The 20,748-nt window shown below is 39.3% G+C and overlaps 3 protein-coding genes across 5 annotated transcripts; 2 read left to right on the top strand and 1 right to left on the bottom strand.

Moving 5' to 3' along the window:
• Positions 1 to 311: 311 nt before the first annotated feature.
• Positions 312 to 2,082, bottom strand: LOC107193826 (troponin C). The gene is made up of 3 exons (XM_015583337.1): positions 2,011 to 2,082; positions 1,058 to 1,478; positions 312 to 461 (listed from the first exon to the last, which is right to left on the bottom strand). Exons 1-3 carry the CDS (start codon positions 2,011 to 2,013, stop codon positions 433 to 435), a joined length of 453 nt encoding a protein of 150 aa, XP_015438823.1. The 5' UTR covers positions 2,014 to 2,082; the 3' UTR covers positions 312 to 432.
• Positions 2,083 to 6,810: 4,728 nt separating this feature from the next.
• LOC107193828 (palmitoyltransferase ZDHHC5) lies at positions 6,811 to 12,851 on the top strand. 2 transcript variants are annotated; one of them, XM_015583339.1, is made up of 9 exons: positions 6,811 to 7,240; positions 7,383 to 7,504; positions 7,802 to 7,959; positions 8,033 to 8,205; positions 8,380 to 8,574; positions 8,651 to 8,795; positions 9,345 to 9,559; positions 9,645 to 9,818; positions 11,181 to 12,851. In XM_015583339.1, exons 1-9 carry the CDS (start codon positions 7,149 to 7,151, stop codon positions 11,881 to 11,883), a joined length of 1,977 nt encoding a protein of 658 aa, XP_015438825.1. In that variant the 5' UTR covers positions 6,811 to 7,148; the 3' UTR covers positions 11,884 to 12,851. The 2 variants fall into 2 exon arrangements, with proteins under 2 accessions (XP_015438825.1, XP_015438824.1); XM_015583338.1 differs by having other exon boundaries at positions 9,624 to 9,818.
• Positions 12,852 to 16,886: 4,035 nt separating this feature from the next.
• LOC107193866 (RNA-binding protein with serine-rich domain 1-B-like) lies at positions 16,887 to 19,173 on the top strand. 2 transcript variants are annotated; one of them, XM_015583396.1, is made up of 6 exons: positions 16,887 to 16,961; positions 17,069 to 17,230; positions 17,327 to 17,455; positions 17,835 to 18,143; positions 18,220 to 18,467; positions 18,544 to 19,173. In XM_015583396.1, coding segments are annotated over exons 2-6 (978 nt in total). In that variant the 5' UTR covers positions 16,887 to 16,961; positions 17,069 to 17,228; the 3' UTR covers positions 18,834 to 19,173. The 2 variants fall into 2 exon arrangements, with proteins under 2 accessions (XP_015438882.1, XP_015438883.1); XM_015583397.1 differs by lacking the exon at positions 16,887 to 16,961 and having other exon boundaries at positions 16,981 to 17,230.
• Positions 19,174 to 20,748: the final 1,575 nt, after the last annotated feature.

The raw sequence follows: 20,748 nt of genomic DNA, 5'->3' as shown, positions 1-20,748 counted from the left end.
TATATCGAAGTGTTCGCTTCAGAAACAATCGAACGCCCAAAGGTACAAATATACCTCAGCGTTGTATAACTTCTGTTAACTTTTTGTACGTTATTTGCGTGTTTTTTGTAACATATTTACAAGTCGTTGGATTTCTTGTGATTCGTACTGAAATTAAATATCTTTAAAAATGCTGTAGTTTCATTTGAAAAACAAAAAGTCGCGTTCACATCCCCGTGAACAAAGTGCAGATAATCCAACTCTGATTTACGGAAGTTGTGCACACTGTATCGATCCAAGGAGGGTCTAAACGATTGACAAAACCAACGGGCTTAACTTAACAATTTTATTAAACAAATCATCGAACTAACTAGCGTTGACGGAAATATTAAAATAACGTTCCGATCGTGTTCCTCGTTAACATCATTCTGTCGGTTGCCTCCGAAGCGATCATCACTCTCCTGTCATCATCTCCATAAACTCTATAAAAAAAAAAAGAATGTTATATGTTATATGTATAGGAAAATACGTTTACTTACGAAAAGAAAAAAGGAAAATCTTAAAAAGTAAAGAGTAGAAGCACGAATTTAATAATTACTGGTCCGTGACTTCTTTGGGTATAACTGAAATTTGTAATGCAAAATTATCGGGAAACGTTTATAATTTCGAAAAACACACTTACGTAGGACGTAAAGGCAATTTGTTTCTTCTGTTCTGTCATAACATACACTGGAAACAGTTGTCACGTTCTATAACGCTCAAAACTGACAACGCAACGAGAAAAACATTTCCACAAAAAATTAAAAAGAAAAATGAAAAATCTTTACCCTTTAGAGACAACCGATGCCTGCGAAAAAAACGACTACGATTCAAATCAACCCAGGCATCGCTATATGCTAGGGGCTTCCTAGGAGCTAGTAGGGATGGTCGATTCCGATTTAATTCGACACAGCAGTAACATGTTACCCAAACGAATCGATCTACGTGGCCATTAGAAACGTCTGATTTCCCGGGGATGCCGCAAAACAAAGGCGTAATGATCTAATCGAAGAAAAACCGTAAAGATATAAGCACGCACCATCGAAGTCGACCGTGCCGGAGCCGTCGGTATCGATTTCAGCGATTATACCGTCGAGATCGGCGCTGGTCAATTTGTCGTCGAGAGCGGCTAGGATCTCTTTCAGGGTCGCGGTCGTTATATATCCATTTCCCTCGCGATCGTACAAACGGAACGCCTCTTTCAATTCCTCTTGCATTGCCTCTGCGTCCTCCTCCTCCAGGAATCGACCGGCGATCTTGCAGAAACCGTCGAAGTTCACTTTACCGATCCCCTCCGGATCGTTCTCCTGGATCAACGAATTCAGTTCCGCGTCGTCGAACAGCTGGCCCATCGTGTTCAGGATTGTCGAGATCTTAAGGGTGTCGATGACACCGCTTTTGGTTGTGTCAAACATCTGGAACGCTTTCCTCATCACGGCCATCTTTTGCTCGTCCTCCTCCTGCGAAAGAAATGGTCGAGCCTTAATTTCTATCGAGCCTGATGCACAAGGGACCAACCCCCCGATTCAACAGCGAAGAATTCCGCTTTTCAATCAACGGAAACGGTGTAGATCAATCTACATAAGAAATTTTCTATAGTTTCTAGTTTCTGTGGCACGGATCTCGTCTAATTTTTGAAAAATTCCAAGCGGAAACGGTCTGTAGATCACTCTATATGTATAAGAAACATCCCATAGTCTCTAGTTTTTATAGCAAGGTCTTTCTAATAGAGCTCTCAAACGGAACGGTGTATGGATCCTCTTCATCCTCAGAATATCATCCAACTCTTCTGGTGGTCGCGGTTTGTTTTCGCGCCCCGTACACTTCCTTCAGTTACGATCACTTCGAATGACTGCTTTTGTGTATCATCAGGTAGACGTGTTTCACCGGTTATGTGATATTGCTCCAATATTGGATCTTGAGGATATCGGCAGTGTAGAGGACCGCGGATAGAGGATCGGAACGATTTCTCTCTTTCTCTCTGAGTCTTACCATGTCGACGACGGTTCTCTCGCACGGCGGACAACGGACACCTGAGGTGCCGCCGCGTTTCCATCCCGGTATAAAGACATCCTCCGCGTCTGGTAAACCAGCTAGAAAACCGACGACGACGACGACGACGGCGGCAGCAAAAATAGAGCGGCCCGAGCGAAAAATGAAATATGTTATAAGCGGGGATCCTCCTCGCGAAGTTGGAAGGCCGGTGCTAAATCATCGCCGGGGATCGCATTGAGACCTCTCTTTGGTGGACACCACGTTGCAGCCCTTGGTTCGGTCCACCTGAATCCGCGGTATTATTGGATCTTTCGTGGCCCAACGAGAATATTCCCTCGAAACCTCCCCGGTTATAGCTTCGCAACTGTGAAACAAAATAGCGGTCAAGCAATGGTGTTACGCGTTAAGCTGCTGTACAGGGCACGCTTTTATGTAACAACGATCGATAACACCGTTACCGGTTCGATCATTCGTGACTTTGTTAAAAGGCTCTTGCAGGTCCCGATCTTGGATTTCTTGACGGTAGTCGATTATTATTTTTCCTAACGAATCAGTAGAAGCACTTTCGGCACTACGATGAATCAAAGCAAGAGAATCTGTGATTAGAATATAAATCCAATTCATTCATGAATCTCGTACGGATTCGAAAAACTGGCCTGGTTTATTTGTCTTGGCATGCGACAGCGTCAATGCAGAAAATTCGCCGCGTTCGCGGTAGGGGAAGAGTGGGTAGTCCCGGACATTTAAATGAAACAGAAAAACAATATATAATCAATAGATTGTACTCAAACTATTCTTTCGGAAAATAAACATAATAAGTACTTCCTGATTCGTTACAAATAAAAATAAAATAGAACACCTAAACTTAAATAATTCTAGAGAAAGAATCAGTAAACTGTAGGCTCTGGTTTTACGCGATCAAAAAATGGCCGGTAACCCCGGGCATAATTTTCAACGATCATCTCGAATCTAGAAGTTCGCGTATCCTTATATACCATACAGATTACAGTAATAATACAAATTGAACAGATCAATATATGCACATTCTTCGTGTGTCCAGTCTTTTCATGTACGGCATTGATAATATAATACATACATTTAATAGGCAACAAGCATCGATGAAAGTCAATGTTCTTGGTAATGTCACTTTCAGCGGGAAAAGATTTTATTATAATACCTGTATAATTTGCTTAGCGTACACGCTACTACTAACTTGCAATTGTTCCTGGGCTACAAGCAGACATGTTATAATCTGTCATTTATTTTCCTACGTGGCTTGGTAATAAAGACACTGAAATGTCCAGGACTATCTGCCTTTTCCCTAACGACTTATTCACCGATCCGTATATTAGAGCCGACCTGATCGCTCAGATCGGACGGCCTGCATAACATTCGTTCGTTCCGTGAAAAACGCAATTGGTTATAAATTCTTGCGCTGATAACAACAGCCCGCGAATCTACGCGGGCGGGAGGTGCGGAGACGCGTATAATAGCGGTTAGCGTTCGCTGTTCTTAGATCACACGCCCCCACTGGTTTGCAAAAGCTATTACAACCGCGTTCTATCTGGCTTCTCGCGGGGACCCGGTAAAAATACAACGAGTCCTCGGTCTCTTTCCGAACGATTCATCAGCGAATCATCACGCCGCCGCGTTTCCAGACGCGAGGGAAAATAGGTCGCCCGCCGCCGGACGATTTCTCTGAGCCCACGTGGCCAAGATCGACAACACTTTGTTCTAGGGATGTTTGATTCCGATTCGACTCTTCAGAAGATCAACCCCCTTGGGTAACACACGTGATTGCCATGTGTAACACATACACTACCGGTCAAGAAGTAACTCATTATTAAGTTAACGGAATCAGTACGTATACAAATCACTTCGCATCAGTTTTAACACGTTACCTTCATTAACTCCTTGTAGAATAATAGTTTCCTCTTTCTTTAATTATCAGTTCTGGTCCCATACTTTTGAAACTGAAAAATCGAAACTTAATCGAACATCCCTACTTTGTTTCTCACTACTGTACTAGCCTGTACTAGCCCCCACCGGTGAACATAGAATGCCCGTGTAACCTCGTGGTCACGGGCGCATAAATTCGATTGCGCGGCGAGCAATGATGCAAATAACGGACAAGAGTTATTAACTTCAACGACTGTCGCTATAAATTTCTTAAACTTTTTCTCTCGGTGTTTCGTTGTCTATTCGAGTGTATACTCCTATCTTTATGAAGTGACCCTATCATATAGATAGAGAAATGAGCGAGGAATTCAGTGCTCGGAGTGTTCGGATTATAACGCCGTCGAAAAATGGGATTAATTTTTCGTTAATTCAACCACGGGTACGGGTCTATAAATAATGCGAGGGGAGGGGGGCGATCAATCACCACGCTATAAGTTTTCGTACAAGATTTTCGTTTTCGTGTGTACAAGATCCCCTCGACGGGCATTTTGTACTCGCCCCGTTTTCATTCAGTCGATCCATATTCTTGAACGGCACGGGATGGCGCGTGTTGAAGACCGGCCAACGGACACGTTTTACGTGAAATTTGTCTCGTTAGAAATATTTTCGGTAGCGACGCGTCATAATCGTAGGTTGATGTTCACCCCCGCGATCCCCCTCACCCTCGTCCGCCGACACGAAGTGACAACGGCGATTCGGGCGTGCAAAGGCAATTACGTCTCGCTGCCAAGTTATGAAAATCAGCACTCCCTTGGCAAGAGTCGGAAGACGACTCGTTAGAGAGGCATGCGGATGCTGCCTCGCCCCGACGGCCGAGCGTCTCGAAGTTTCGCCCTCCAAAGACACTATTCCGTAAATAATATCTATTCGCTCGTTATTATTCGTACACGAGGGCCAAAATGTGATACCACCCACTTAAACGACAATTTAACAGAGGCAGGTACTTGAATAAAGTGGAACACTGTTTAGAATCTGAAGAACCCTTGATGGAGTCGTTTGACCATAGTTATGCCATTTTTCAAGCCCATCATGGTCCAAGTGTCGAATTTAACAGATAGCTTATTCTTAGTATAGCTTTCGGATGTTTATGAAAATATGACTTTTATAGAATAAAATGCAAAAACCGTCATCATGCTAAAAATTTGGATACTTTGAGGTTGCAGATAATATGAAAAACATCGTTCAATTTTTTTAAACTCCTACCCTATTGAATTTTAAATGGTCGTGCATGCCAGAAATGCATAAATTCCGCAGTCTACGTTGTATGTCTAAAATCCATTTCGATCCGTTTAAATTTCAACGAAATGAACCCAGATAGCACATGACGCCTTGAAGACACCTACTTTACGGCTATTTTAGGCCTAAGGCGCTTTTAAGCCGTCTTCAAGACGTCATTAGACGTTACGTGCTATCTGGGAAGGATAAGATTGTGACACCATTTTAGATCAAAATGGCGGCCTGTTCTGAGCTACATTGTATATGCCATATGCAATGCAGCTTAGAATAGAATTCCGACGATATACATTATATTCAAACGATTTTTTAATCGCCTACTGTGTAGAATGATTTTGTATTAATTTCTTTAATTTCGACTTTTTATTCGGTGGTATGGAAGATGAGAACTAGTTTAAATTTCGTAATCCGGGCAAAAAATTGTCATGGAAGGACGTGGCGAGCGCACTATATTAGGAAGTATGGCAGGAGGCCAACAAGGTGACGAGCCACGAGTACTAGGGAGAAGAAACCCATCGATTCGAAATGTCTGGGATCGACAAAGTACTCCTTCATACTTAATATTTTGAGAAATTCGCGAATTCAGGTGGGACAGTTTGAAGTATCCGGTTCGTGCTGGCAAATGTCACGGTTAATTTCATGGATCTCGAATTGAAACGCATTCTTCAGGTTAACGATGCATTACCACCCACGTCGTCCGCTCATAGATTAGAAACAGAATGCTACATACCAGACAGCTTTGTTACATAAATCGGACTGTTATTCAATTGACGGCGTAATTACATTCTGCCCGCCTTTTTTAATATTTACTTGATACACAGAATGAAACCGTCATTGAAGGTTATAATAAAATTTCAAAGGACAAATAAAGTAACGCACGATAATAAATAACGAAAACGAACCTTTCGAACTCCCTGTACATTAGATATTCATTCAATCCTTCATAAGTATCTTCTCTCAGCATCAAAGTTTTCTTAAAATTAGTTGAGCGAACGATACAACGCTTGATTAACACAGTGTTGTATATGTCGCGCGCGAAATACACATTTGAATATGTACTGTCGTGTTCATCCGCAAATATTCTCTTGGTAAAGAAGTTCTTGTTACGAAAAAAATGTAATATCTCCGTCGGTAAACGTGTTCGTAAAATTCGAATTTTACGATATGTATAGGGATTTATAACAAAACACTAAGAATTGGCGTTGTAGGTACTAGGTTTTTTCGATACACCATAAACGATCTGCGTATTTAATTCGCAGTTAAATGTGTTTGAGTTCATTATTTAGTAAACTTATATATTTGTGCATAATTATTTCGTACTCGGTAATAGCAGTGGTTTAAGTATATCATTTCAGTTTTCGTAAAACATAACCAAAATGATATCGACACCAAATTAAAACCGGTTTGAAATCTCTGTTTACGAGTATCGCAAAGGACGACTATTGGATAGAGAATATTAAGGCTGAAGGAGCGATTCTAGGATAGAAAATCGTGAAGGCAGAGCGTACGGTCTGGCAGGATCGCTTTGCGGAACGCCTGTGTTTGAATGGAGGGGGCACAGTTCGCCATCGTGCACAATTATATACAGCATCTTACACGGTGAAGTCGGTGAACAACGGTGAGAGAAAGAGAGACGTATATATATGTATACATATATATGTATGTCAGCAAAGTAGTGTGTTCGCGGATCGTGCGTGCAGAAGCGCTTAAATATTAATCACATTACGGATGTTTTTGCCGGAGTGACGCGCGCTTAATAGACGAGGTCCGATTATCGAGATGCCACGGATATATGAGTGTAACGAGAATGGAAGTCCGTGCTAAATACGGATCGCGCGACTTGCAAATAAGCAGCACCAATGGACGCGGCCATGTTTTCTGCTAGCAGAAATCTTACCCATTAATAATTCGTTAATCGTCGACCACAAAGTGGAGCGTGCAGGATGCCGATATGCGGTCTGAGGGCAAAGTTTCTACCAGCTACTTGCGCCTGGACAGTCCTACTCAGCACCACCACACTATTCTTCTGTTTTCCGTAAGTTCCTCGAACCACGTCTGTCCTCTCCACTCGTGAGAGGCCGCAGCGGTTTGCCCTTCTGTTTTCATTATCCAGATTTTTCTGCATTCTGTTGATACACATACCTGTCACAGTGATTGATTCACTTTGGATTTTCTAGATGCCAGTATTACGTGTTCCAATGGGGAACATGGGTCCCTGCACTACAAGGAGCCATCACCTTCCTTGTATTGGCAAATTTCACACTAGCCACCTTCATGGATCCTGGCGTTATACCGAAAGGTATTTTGGCCTGATACGATACAGTGTAATCGTAAAATTGGTTTGTCTGTACTGAAAAGAATTGAAAAATGTAAAGACATTTAGATTCACAAGAATTTGTGTTTGATTCAACTTTCTTGAACTAGGATATTAAAATGTGTTGATAGTCAACAGTATCATGTTTTTATTAGTCAGAATTCTAAGGTGAAATAATTGGCTCCGAATATATGACTGCACTATATCTTTTACATAGATCTTGTAAGCAAGATCAATATTACTAAAAATGGTTATTAAATGTATGTGATTTTACTTTTAAAGCATCTTCTGATGAAGACAAAGAGGATGAATTTAGTGCCCCATTATATAAAAGTGTAGAAATCAATGGTATTACAGTTCGCATGAAATGGTGCCTCACCTGCAAATTCTACAGACCTCCTCGTTGTTCTCATTGCAGTGTTTGCAATCAGTGTATTGAGGTTTGTAACAAATATCAAAAGTTTGAAATAGATTCCGAAGTGGATGCTTTATAATTATTTCTTATAATTTTAGACGTTTGATCATCACTGCCCATGGGTGAACAACTGCATTGGAAGGAGAAACTACAGATTCTTTTTCTTCTTTCTTGTGTCACTCTGTTTTCACATGCTCAGTATATTTGGATTCTGCCTATATTTTGTATTAGAGAGGAAGCAACAGCTAGGTGAAGTGGACACAATCGTCGCGTATCCTTTTCTCTAAAAAATGACCAAATACCATAAATATTATGATGGTATATCCGAATCCACGAGAGATCCGTTTCCTCTCAAATGATTTTGTAGTTTTTAAAACTCGTAAACTCTAAAGTTTTCCACCATAGTATATGTTCTTACATCTTATAATCCTTAAATTTACTATAGACTTGTGATCATGGGAGTGGTTATACTCTTGTTCATTCCAATCTCTGGGCTGACTGGCTTTCACGTAATACTTGTTTCCAGAGGACGTACAACAAACGAACAGGTAACGGGTAAATTTAATGGAGGCTACAATCCTTTTTCCCGCGGTTGCCTACACAATTGCTGTTACACGCAATTTGGACCACAATACCCCAGGTACCGTACTTATCGCGTACGATAAATAACTGTAAACAGATGTAACGAGCACTCAGTTTATCGTCTGACGTTTCAGTTTACTTAAGCCTGAAAAGTATTCAGGAAAACGACGCGGAGCTTGTACTTCTGAGATATCGACTATAGGCAGTGAGAACCAGGTAAAAACCTACATGGATAGCAGCAATGGTGTTAGAAATGCCAGTTCAAATGCTTACAATAAGGTAAGAGCTAGTGCAATGTCGCTTCACACTTCTGATACTATGTACGGGAAGACTTAAGGACTGTAAATAACACATCCTCTATAGCATGAAGTTCTGATGCTTCTTCGATGTACATTTACCAGCAGTGTGCGGCTATGCAATTCACTCGCCTTTGAGAGAAACTTTAAACTCTGTGCTATGCTACACCTTTCCCGTGCTTTAAAGCTTTCATAGAACATACACCGTGAATTGCAAGTTCTGTTGCACATAGTGGTGCACTTTGGAAGTATTTCTTGCACGATTTTACAATGTTCACGCATTCGTTCGTTAATTTGAACGTTATTTATTTAGAGTACAATATCAAGCAGCGATTCTTCCTATCTGTAACACCCTATTCACAACGCTGGAAAGATGCAGTCGCCGTTCAATTCCTTGTCCTTTACCTATCCCGTTTAAACGTCAGCATCCCTAACTGATATGCTTTCTGTAAAGAAGTATGCTATAACGATATAATCAGAAATATTAATTCGGTATTGTAAAAGTAACGTCATGGCGTATTATTGTTTTCAGTTGTCACCTGGACGGGATGGGTCGGATACAGACATGGAACCCACTGCATCTCAGTCAGCTGATTGCGAGCCTACACCTCCACTGCAAAGACACGGTTCCAAAAGCAATTTCTTCCTGCCACCTATGGAGAACAGTGAGTCTCCCAGGCACCCGCCACCATCGCAACACCGTCATCCATTGCAGTACACTAGAGGCAGCCCTCATCCTAGGCCAAGGTAATATAAACCACAGCAGCAAATGGTAAACGCGTTTGCTAATTGATTTTCTAATACACATAAGGTACGTTGTCGATACCTACAGGGGAATGAACGGTTCTCGAAGCCATACGCCCGATCCATTATCACCGGAAGTTAGCGGATCTCCTGCTGCTGCTTCTCAGAGAGGCCAAGGTCAGGGAGGTGCTAGTCCAACGACACAACGGATTAAAGCTATTGGAGTACCGACTCCACTTGCCATTTCCAGTCCTATGCGCAGGTATACTATGCTTTCGTCTGTTTAATTACGAACAATAGACAAAATTATGACGGATATAACGAAATTAATATATATACATATACATACTTCGTAAAAGAAATTGGATATAAAGAAAGAAAACAAGACAATCAGATACTTCGTTATATATCGTGAACACTTGAAATACTTTACTTTTGAGATATTGAACTTCTAGATGTACTATTTCTTTTTACCTTTTTGTAATTGTACCTGGCGGTGTCTTCACATTGCACAGAATATTGGTTCTAGTTATGTAGAGAGCAAGAGGGAAGAGCCACTTAGTTAATAGTTTCATTGCATTTATCGAGCACGCTATGAATTACAATCAGTGAGTATATGTTGATTTCCTGTATTCGATGTTCCTGTTTGCTACCTCTCGATATGATGTGAAGCCTGTTTTACTTCAGACTCCCAGTATCCCTCACGTTCTGAATGACGAAGAAACGTGTGATAGAAACAAAATTGTGAAAGAAAAACAAGAGATCAATACGCGACCGTAGATTACGTTTAATATCGTAGAGAATTAGTTTCTCTGCATGTATATATTAAAAGATATATGGTGTATAGATAAGTTTGTGTCCCACTGCAGGGGGTGGTAACTGCAAGGAGCTGCTTTCTACCATCATGTTGCAACCTACTGCAGGTAAACACGAACTTTATCCTACGAGGACATATCGTAGTTTCAAGTTACGCTTTCTTGCATATACTACATATATACATATACGTACCCATATTTTTAAGACAGAAGTATACATACTCGAGCCCACGTATGTACATATACAAGTTTATATACATATGTGTATATATACATATATATTCGCATATGTATCGACCAGTACGCAAGTATAAACGTCTTCACATTATTATGTGTATTTCCTAAGTTTCGCTATATATACATGTATATATATGTATACACATATATACACATATATACATACCATTTTTACGTTTTCTTGGATAGATGCTAATTTTATAACAGGAATGATGCGCTGTTCTCTTCTTTATATATATATTATTCTCATCTTGGCTCACTTGTTAATTGCAGTAATGCTTCTAAACTTGTACACCTCGAACCCTCGAACTTGTACAGTTTAACGGATTTTTAATAGCTGTGCGAACAGTGACGGATGATAGTTGGAAGTGAAACAGAAACAAAATACAGAAATTGATAGTTCTTTATGTGCCCGTGTCGATGAACCTTTAAAACACGTATGTAGCACGGTCCCAGAATCGCATACAAGTTTAAGGGTGTTACTGTGTGTGTACTCAAGTACCAAGAACCGGAACGCCTGTGTGTTTCCTTTAGGAAGGTTTATACGTAAACGTGACGTGTCTCTGTTGCAGATCGAACCCAGGTACGCCGACGCAGGTTCGTCGGCCAGATTTTATAGGAGTGAACGATGCATCGACGTATTACGATGTACAGCAGGGAAACAATGCCGGCGGAGTTGTTGGCGGCACTAGTAGCGTGGTTGTGACAGGTTATAGTCCTCAACGGCGTTTCCTGTCCGAGAGCGAACTGGTACGTCAGGGTGGTGGCGACCATCCGTATTCCAGAACGAACAACACCGTCGACAACATCCGTGAATTGGCCGGTTCACCTCAGCGTGGTGTTTACATGTGGAAGGACAACTCTCCAGGCAGCTATCCCGCACCACCAGGGTCACAGAACGCTACCACGCATCAGTCACCGTCGCAGCGACCACCGCCAACGTACGACTATTACAGATCGAATCCGACAAGTCCCACGCAACAGTTGTACGCGAATGCGCCCAGAGCAGCGTACCATCCGGCAATGAGAGGCGGCGTACCGGTCTTCCCACCACACCAGTCGCCTCAGGTGAAACGAAAAGCCGCGATGGTCACGCCCACCACGCCCACGTCGGGCGACACGCGCCGCAGACCAATGTCTTTCGTTAGAGCTTTGGAGATGACGAATTCCATGGAGATGGTGTCCGCGCCGAACGACAACAGATCCCAACGGCCCACCACACCAACCAACGACCGGGCCAGTGTCTACGATATGAACTACGAGATATCCGTATAGCCCAGCTTAAACGTCCCCGCACCATACTGCGGCTGGACGGAGATGGTGCACGATCAATTACCGACATTTAACGTCTCCCGTTCCAAAGAGGACAGAACAGCGTACGCCGCTTACGAGATATCCGTCTGAATTTATTGTTGATGGAACAAGTATATCGAGACTCTCTTGAGACCGAAGTATGGCCTGTTCAACGAATTGAAAGGTGTGGGATAAATATAAGTTACTGTTGGGACTTTGGGTCGGAAATTCTGAAGGACTGATCTTTAAAGTAAAACAAAAAAAGAATCCGCGGTCTTGTACTCTGTATATTAATTACGCTGCTGTATTTAGTCTTCGTATTATGGTTTCCAGGTGAAAAAAATAATTAAAGGATCCGTCAAATCCTCGAATCTTCTATCGCAAGAATATATCCGGAATGTTGAATCTATCTTACGTCTCATCCTTTGATCGTAATCGTGTTCGGTACAAGTTGCTAAGTGTGTTTTTTCACTAATAAGATGCGTTCCCCTGTATACCCTATAAGTAAATAATCGACTTGGTTTAGACGAAGAGATCTTGATCAGTGGACCTCCAGTACCGAAATTCAAGCGTCAGGACTCAAGAGGGTCTGTTTCAGAACTATTGACACACGACACTCGGGTGTTATATATTTCTTACTATATTTGTTCCATTCGCAATAAATATTTCTACGCATTGCAGCAACAGCTAAAACAGTTCTACGTCGATGCGATATTAAAAACCCGGCCGTGGTATTAGTTAAGTTCTTCCGGTCCAAACGATGAGCCACCATATATATATATTGTGTATGTATACTTTGTTGAAATCACGTGGTATAGTACAGACCATTCTTTTCCGAATGAACAGAGAAGTAACTGTTATACCTGAAGTTAACGATACAGTGAGATAGTACACCCCATGAGGTCATGAAGAGAGGTTACAGCCTGAGCAGTATGATTGTAGGGAACTGACACCTCATCGAGTGCTATGTAAAGTATCTCCTTTCGAAATTAGTTCCTTACAATAAGGACTTTAATCGTATACCTAGTTCTCACTATATCGTTACGCCGAAGTATATACGAGTAGCCTATGACATGGACAATGATATACAGGTTTTCTCATCTAGGTATTACAAATTATATTCGTGGTAATTGTTACCGGTAGAGATGGAGTCTTTCGATTTATACGGTTCAATTAGACATCTTATGTGACGTAACCAGTAACAATGGTAAAAGAAAAACGCATTGAACCGTATTAACGGAAAATAAAAATTCATCACGACGGATAATACTTTCTCTGGGAAGTAGCTTGGAATACATTAGCTGAGAAACCATGTATATTCGAACATTACTTAACACGGAATTGTAAACGATTGTCTTCGGGAAACAGGGACATCGGTGTTCAGTTAATTTCCATTGAAAGCTACCAGATGACACAGGGAAATTGCGTCAAGGGTCTGATTTGAACATAAAATAAAAATGTGTTTTCGGCGCAAGCAAGACTGTCGTGTCACGTTATTAGCAATATTATTTTTATTTTCTGTTCGTTTAGTCGTTGTAGGAGTGATTGAGAAGCATTTGATGCGCACGAGATGAAACTTGTGTTCATTGGTATCCCTCAAGGAGGGAAACGCGGAGAGAGAGGGAGAGAGAGGCGTTCGGACCGATTGACGATCGAGAATAATCGAGTCACGAGAACCGTCAACGAAAGTAAACCCGAACGCGTTAGACGTTATACTAATCCGACGAGGGGCGGTGAAAAAGAATTCCTTGCCCGCTCGGCGAACAAAAAAAAATGGAAAAAAACGATTCTATTTTTTAGTACACAGTAAGGTCAGTTTAGATTTTTATACCGTGACGTCGTGACTCAATTTCTAGAAGGCGCAGCATCGGTTGCCGTTCCTTTCGTTTGTTTGCTCTTCTTTGAACGCATGACTTTTTGATGTGTAACAAAGAATATAGAGATTATTCTTGCGTGCATTTTTCGAGGCTTGATTCTGATCAACATCGTGTTCCATTATTATTTTCTTTTTAATAGCGAGGAAAGGAGGGTTGGGGGGCGTTTGAAACGAGAAAGATCAAAATCGAGCCTCGTTCCGGTAATAGTCTCCTATCTTCGTTGACGCGAGAAGAGTTCGTGTTCAGTTAAACAACATCAGAAAGTTGAAAAGAAGAAAAAACGTTATTTAATCGATTTAAGTCATTATCAGGATAGAGATAACGAATTCTGTATAAAATAATCGTGGAATGTGTAGCAAATTTTTAATATACATATTTAACAATATTTATACGTAAATAATAAATATAAGACTTTATAATGATTTCACTATTTTTTTTTTTTCGTTATGAATGATGATTTTATTGATGTGACCACTAATACCATCGACTCGATTTTTATGAGTAAAAACGGAAAATGATATATAGAGTAACGGAATACGAGAATGTGTGAATACAAAATAGAGAACTGAGAGCACGTAATGGATGTATAACAGGACAATTCTTAGTGTATTAGAACGAGAACAGAGATGCAAGATATACAATTAAACAGACCAGTGTTGCAAAAATGTTCACAGTGATCCTGTTCGGTGATACAGAGGCGCGTAAATTACTAGATACAAACTAGAAAAAGAAAAAACAAGAAGACTTAAGAAGTGTCTATCGTAAATGACGTTTTATTTACAGTTTTTGTATAATGCTTAGTATACATACATTCCTCTATTTTTCATCCAATACAATATAAGATTAAGTATTAGCATAATTCTTATACAATCTTAACGAAATTCGTCAAGACAAGACCAATCTGCAAAAAAGAGAATCAATTGCTCGTCGTAATTTGCACGCCTCTGTAGAATGGAAATGAGGAACAAACCCCTCTGAGGAACAGAACAAACTTTGTTAAAAAAACAAAAAAGAAAAACAATGAAAAAGAGGGCAGACAATTTTGTAATATACATTGCATAAATTTATTGGTATATCTACCGCTATTGTTAAGTTTGTAATATACCCCGCTTTTAACAATGAAAAAAAAAATTGCATGCCGGTTTCTGTATTATGTATTTGTATGCGAGACCAGATACTACCATCTTATGCAAGCTTAATGATTAATTGCGTAAGGCCAACTTAAAAGAATAATCGCGTGTCCGTCTTGTCTTAAGGCGAGTCAATAACAAATTATTATTATTATTATTAATTTTACTGTTAAATGGTACACATATCATTCAGCTAGAGAATGCTTTATCAAACATCGAATATTCCCCGCGCTAAAGAAAGAAGAATTTTTCTCGACAAGTAAGCTTGACGGTCGTGTTTGGGTCAAAAGAGAAGGACCGAGACATGCTATGATCATTACCAAGTATTTCTTCCAATGCTGTTTTATTCCTTGTTTACGTGTATTCGTTTTACTTTTCCATAACAAAGCTGTGCCAAAACAAGGAAACATACGATTTTACATACCCCACTCCGAACATGTAGTTTTACTTGAAGAAGAAATGATTGACAAACGACAAAAAATATACACAAAATGAGACAAACGATCGGTACAACGTTCAAACGAAATTGGTTTAGAGAAATTATGTGTAAGGTGTGACGAATGTTTAGTGTTTATAATTCGGTGTACTTGTACATAAATATTGCTCGTTATTATCACTTAAATGTACATACGTATACATTTCGGTACTTACGTATCGCTGCAGCAATCTACAGAAATAAAACTCATGAAATACAAATCGATCGTATCTTTCGTTGTTTTCAGTGTCTCTTTACTCGAGTATACACACACATGCTACCCGCAAATGAGTTATGCAACGAGGAGACTGCGATTCTACGCATATACAAAAACAAATCAACAATGAAGAATAAAATCGTTTTGTATAGAGCTTCGGAAAATAAAGTCGATAAAAGAAAAGTTCATACCGTAGCGTAGAACTACCTTTGTTTATTAGGAAAAAAACATCACATTCAGAAGCCTACGGTGCATTGGACGTTTCCAATTTAGAATATTTTTGATTGTACAATCATCTACCCTTTAGTCGCACCACACATTATTGGATATTCTGTTTAAGCAATTAAGCATGCGTTTTCGAAAAATGAACTACTACCTGCTTCCGTGTGATTATAAATGAGATTAACAGCCTTATTATTGATAAATAAAGTGTGGACTTTGTGCATAAATCTGCAATATTTCGTGATACATGTTGTATTTGGACCGTTGGTCTACGTATATGAACAAATATAGAAAAACCGAGCATATTAGGTACGATCAAATATGTTTTCCAATATTGACGGATTAAGCGTTGAATTTCGTGAACCGAGACTGTGAATTAACAATTGCCGCTTATGGTATTCTTAATATTTAAATTTTCTTGCATGTCGACATCTAGTAGTAAGATTGCAATAATGATTGGCTAGTAGCTCGAGCAGTTTTCCACAGATGGCAGCGTAAGTCTGTTCGCCCGCTTTCATCAAGAATATATAAAAAATTGAAATAATAATTAAAAACACCTAAACCGACAATTGTTAATCGGTACGAAAAATTAATAGAGTCTGTCCGTAAATTCTATACAAGATAACAAGAGGGAATCTCTGTATTATTTAGAAAGCTTATAAACAAGTTAAGAATATACTCTGTATAAATCTTCATATGAACTTTTTCTACTTAATTAAATTCTTGTACATTTATATCAAGTGTCGCAACTTTGGCAACAACCTACCTATTATTTCGATCGTTTCTGAGAATCGCAAACACGAAGATTGCCAAAATGGACAATCGCGACTTCTCATTGGTAGAATATCAGACAAGTTTTCTGCGATCATGGTAAACGGAACAAATATTAACGTGCTGAGGCCTACGTTTACTTTAGAAAACATACATGATGCATAGAGAAAAAAAAGAGAAATAATATGATGTTTGTAAAAAGCATTTAAACATATGATACAACCGCTAGGTTTCATGCTACCACCAGATAAGACTTTCTAAGGTTTATGTGGGTTTATGGTTCTCGTGGTATAGTGCTGTAACCCGGCGGGAACAACGACACGAGCGCCGCGTCATTTTATTGGTATAATTTTGTTTCATATGCTATGGTATGCTACATAAACTTCGTATGTTTATTATTCCATAATGGCTTCAATAATGAAATAAAAGTTCTCAAACGCTGGTGTTTTATGTTGTTCGCATGCGGTAATATTAGATAAGAAGATTAGATCGCGAAGGTGCCTTGTGGAGAAACGACGGATTTTTTAGCGGCACTGTCCGCCATTATTGGCGTTTGCACGGCGTTCAAGCGAATTTTCTTTCGTTTATAGAGTGAAAAACCACGCCTATAACCTGGAGATTCATACTGTCTAACAATGTAAGTATTATAAATTATTTTCGTGTTATTTGTCAGTCATATTTACGACATTATCGTAACCTCGTTGTTGCCGGGTATTTTCATGTGTTCGTACAGGGCACGCAGTCGGAAAGATAGCACTGGTAAAAGCGACTCCGAAGCTACGGATAAAGAGAACAAGAGAGAAAGGGGCAGAGAAAGGGAGAGAAAAAAGCGTGCTGCATCGTCCTCTAGCAGCGGTAGTAGGTAAAATAATAAACATTTTTGTAACCAAATCATAAACACCTTAAGCCAGGGAGCACTGATATAATATAGACATCACTGAATCAAAAGTAATATTCCGACTAATCTTTTTATGTACTCAACAGAAAGTTGTTCCACTATGTATGAGATCACTACATATACTTTAACCCTTATGAGTGATTTAAAAACATGTAGAAAGATTAAAAGGAAATACCTATAATCTGGGAATCATATTTGAAGTGCAATTTGATGCTAATTACAGAATATATAGGATATAAATCAGTACAAACATATTATGTAGCTACTATTGATGCTTCATTTGTGATCTCTAATATTATTAATGAATAATATGTAATATGTTTATATTATCTTTGTTTATTAGTTCTTCAGACAGCAGTTCTGGATCGTCATCCACGAGCAGTGGAAGCAGTTCTAGATCTAGTTCTACTTCTAGTACTACCTCCAGTAGCTCAGGAAGTTCATCTGGGAGTTCCAGAGAGAGAGGAAGAAAGCGAAGTAGAAGTAAAAGTGTTGATGCTTCTCGTAGACATGACAACAAAGAAAAGGAGAGGGAGAAGGAGAGAGAAAGAGAAAAGGATAGGGACAGAGATAGAGACAGAGATAGAGAAAAGGATAAAAAGAAAAGCAGTAATTCTGTGATTGATAAACCTAAGCCCAAAGCACGTTCCAGGTAAACTCATTAATTCACTATTTCACATGTTTTTACTCTTTTTTTTTTTTTTCATTTCACTATATTTACCTTATAGATCACCCTCACCACGCAGAAAACGCAGAGAAAGATCACCCATTCCTAGACCAACAAAAATACACATTGGACATTTAACACGTAATGTCACTAAGGAACACATTATGGAAATATTTTCTACGTACGGTCAGATAAAAATGGTTGACTTTGCCATGGACAAGCTTCACCCTAATCAGGGGAGAGGTTTTGCCTATGTGGAATTTGAAACAGCAGATGAAGCAGAGAATGCAATGAAACACATGGATGGTGGTAAGTACAAAATATAGACAACAATTCACAATCTTGTTAGAAAATATTAACTGAATGTTTCGATTGGATTGTACAGGACAGATAGATGGTCAGGAGATTACTGCTGCTCCAGTATTATTGCCAAAGCCACGACCCCTACCGATGCGAAGGATGTCACCTCTGATAGGCAGAAGAGCGCCACCGCGATGGGGTGGTGGGGGTAGAAACACTCCTACGCGTTATCGAAGACGTTCACCACCTATGAATCGTCGCAGGAGCCCGCGACCACCAAGACGCAGACCAAGAACCCGATCACGAAGTCCTATGAATAATCCACGGCATAGACATCGTCGCTATACGAGATCAAGCTCCAGTAGCTCTCGATAGCAACCTTTCTGTTTTTTGTATATATAAAGCAAGAACTGAATTTGACCAAATATGGTTTAAGCCTGAATTGGTCGTCTTAATGTATTAAGCAAACCAATTTTTACCGATTCAATTCGAACATATTTGACGGGGAAGTGTACGCACTGGAAACAATAGACTTTATTCGCGTCGGTATTCACTACGACCCTTTTGTTTTTTAATACAATCACCGTTCGCGACCCACGAATACTGCTTTTCAAATATACCAATTTCACGCACGTGTCAAAATGTTATTACAGTTGATTGGTACCTGAATGTCGTTAATCCTTAGGCGACAAAAAAATATACGTGTATGCTTAAAGATTGTGTCAATTGATAGTATTATCTATGTATAAGGCATGAAGACTTCAGAAGAAATAATTGTTTATTGTCGTGTACGTATCAACGTCACCATTTCGAAAAAAGTATGAAAATAAGAGCCTTCTTTTTGAAGTCGTACTAAGTATTACAGATTTCTTTCTGAGGTCTTTATAAGGTGTGAGATATTTTTAGGCTGGTGAAAATATTTTAACAAACAGGTTTGATAGAAACTATGATTATTAGACCCTTTTACAAAGAATCAATTTTAGAAAAAACCTATTCACACAAAATCCTCTTTTATAGTTCGCGATATCTACAAGAACAGAATCATTGCATCACATTGCAACCTTGCATTGATGAAAAATATCTACAATTTTTAAATTGCGTATGGTCATTAATTATATAATAATATACACTTTTATGGTGACTTTACAGTATAAACGAAACAAAGTTCAAGAGCCTGATTACTTGACAGAAGTAAGTATTTTTGTCGAGGCACCAGGATTTCTCAAATGCTAACCTGGTCCATGGCACGAATATTGTTTATTTTTTATATCTTTTTGTGAGAGATCTCGAACTGGCTCTCTGGTAACATAACGACGTATATACATACTATATATGGCTGACAAATTGAGAGGACAATAAACAAAAATGCAAAGCCATATTTCATTCTCTGTTTCTGATAATACAAAAAATCAACTCAGAAATTGCAATTTTTCTACGTAGCATTAAATGTGACTTTGATTGAAGCACTTTGGCACGGACAAACTGCTTATCCATTTCTTCACTTGTAAAATCCGAGTTTTCCAATAAATATCGTTATTTCTTTGAACTAACAACGCAAATTGAACTCGTTCACACAACTTGTTCAACAAATTTGATTTATGCCGTTTGTTACTTTCTTACAAATTACAACGGGAAAAAGCAATTGCAATGCTTCTGAACGTTCTTACATTTCTTTTAATATCACAGGAAAGCACCAGAGTGCAATTCTAGTCTCCATATAAATGAATGGGGGTTGAAGCAAGCTTGTGCTGCCAAAAGCCAATGATACGTGCTTGCCCTCTCGGTTCACCTATTCATTCACTACGGTACAAATGATCTATCCTCAAAGAGAAATGAAAATCCATACGTAGCATTTTTTAATATTATGTCGATTAAATTAGGGCAACTTGTGTGTGTTTGCGTGTCCTTTTTACGATCGTCTCCTTACGTCATTAATAGAGATTCGTTTATACGTCGCAATAAATAAATAATTAAATAACTTTTGAGTAATGGTAGAGATCCGCATAACATTTTTCCTCTTAACTTGGATTTCATTATTTTTTTTTCTTTACGTAGCATCGTCTCGCATTCTACAATATCTATAATATTACACACGATACCTTTTTTGTTTTCCTTATTTAAACTGTACGCATAGTTACTCGTAATGATTAAAGTTTATATATCGCTATGAACAGTCAGATCCTCGAAACTTGCAGAGAATCACAATTATATAACGTCATTATCATTTCCTTTGTGACACATTCGCGAAATCAATGCCTTGGGGGACAGTCTGTTTAACGACATAACCGTC

This window comes from Dufourea novaeangliae, unplaced genomic scaffold, assembly GCF_001272555.1.
Source record: "Dufourea novaeangliae isolate 0120121106 unplaced genomic scaffold, ASM127255v1 scaffold30, whole genome shotgun sequence".
NCBI lineage: Eukaryota > Metazoa > Arthropoda > Insecta > Hymenoptera > Halictidae > Dufourea > Dufourea novaeangliae.
The sequence above is the reverse complement of the archived record's forward strand: the minus strand, read 5'-3'. Positions and strand labels throughout refer to the sequence as shown.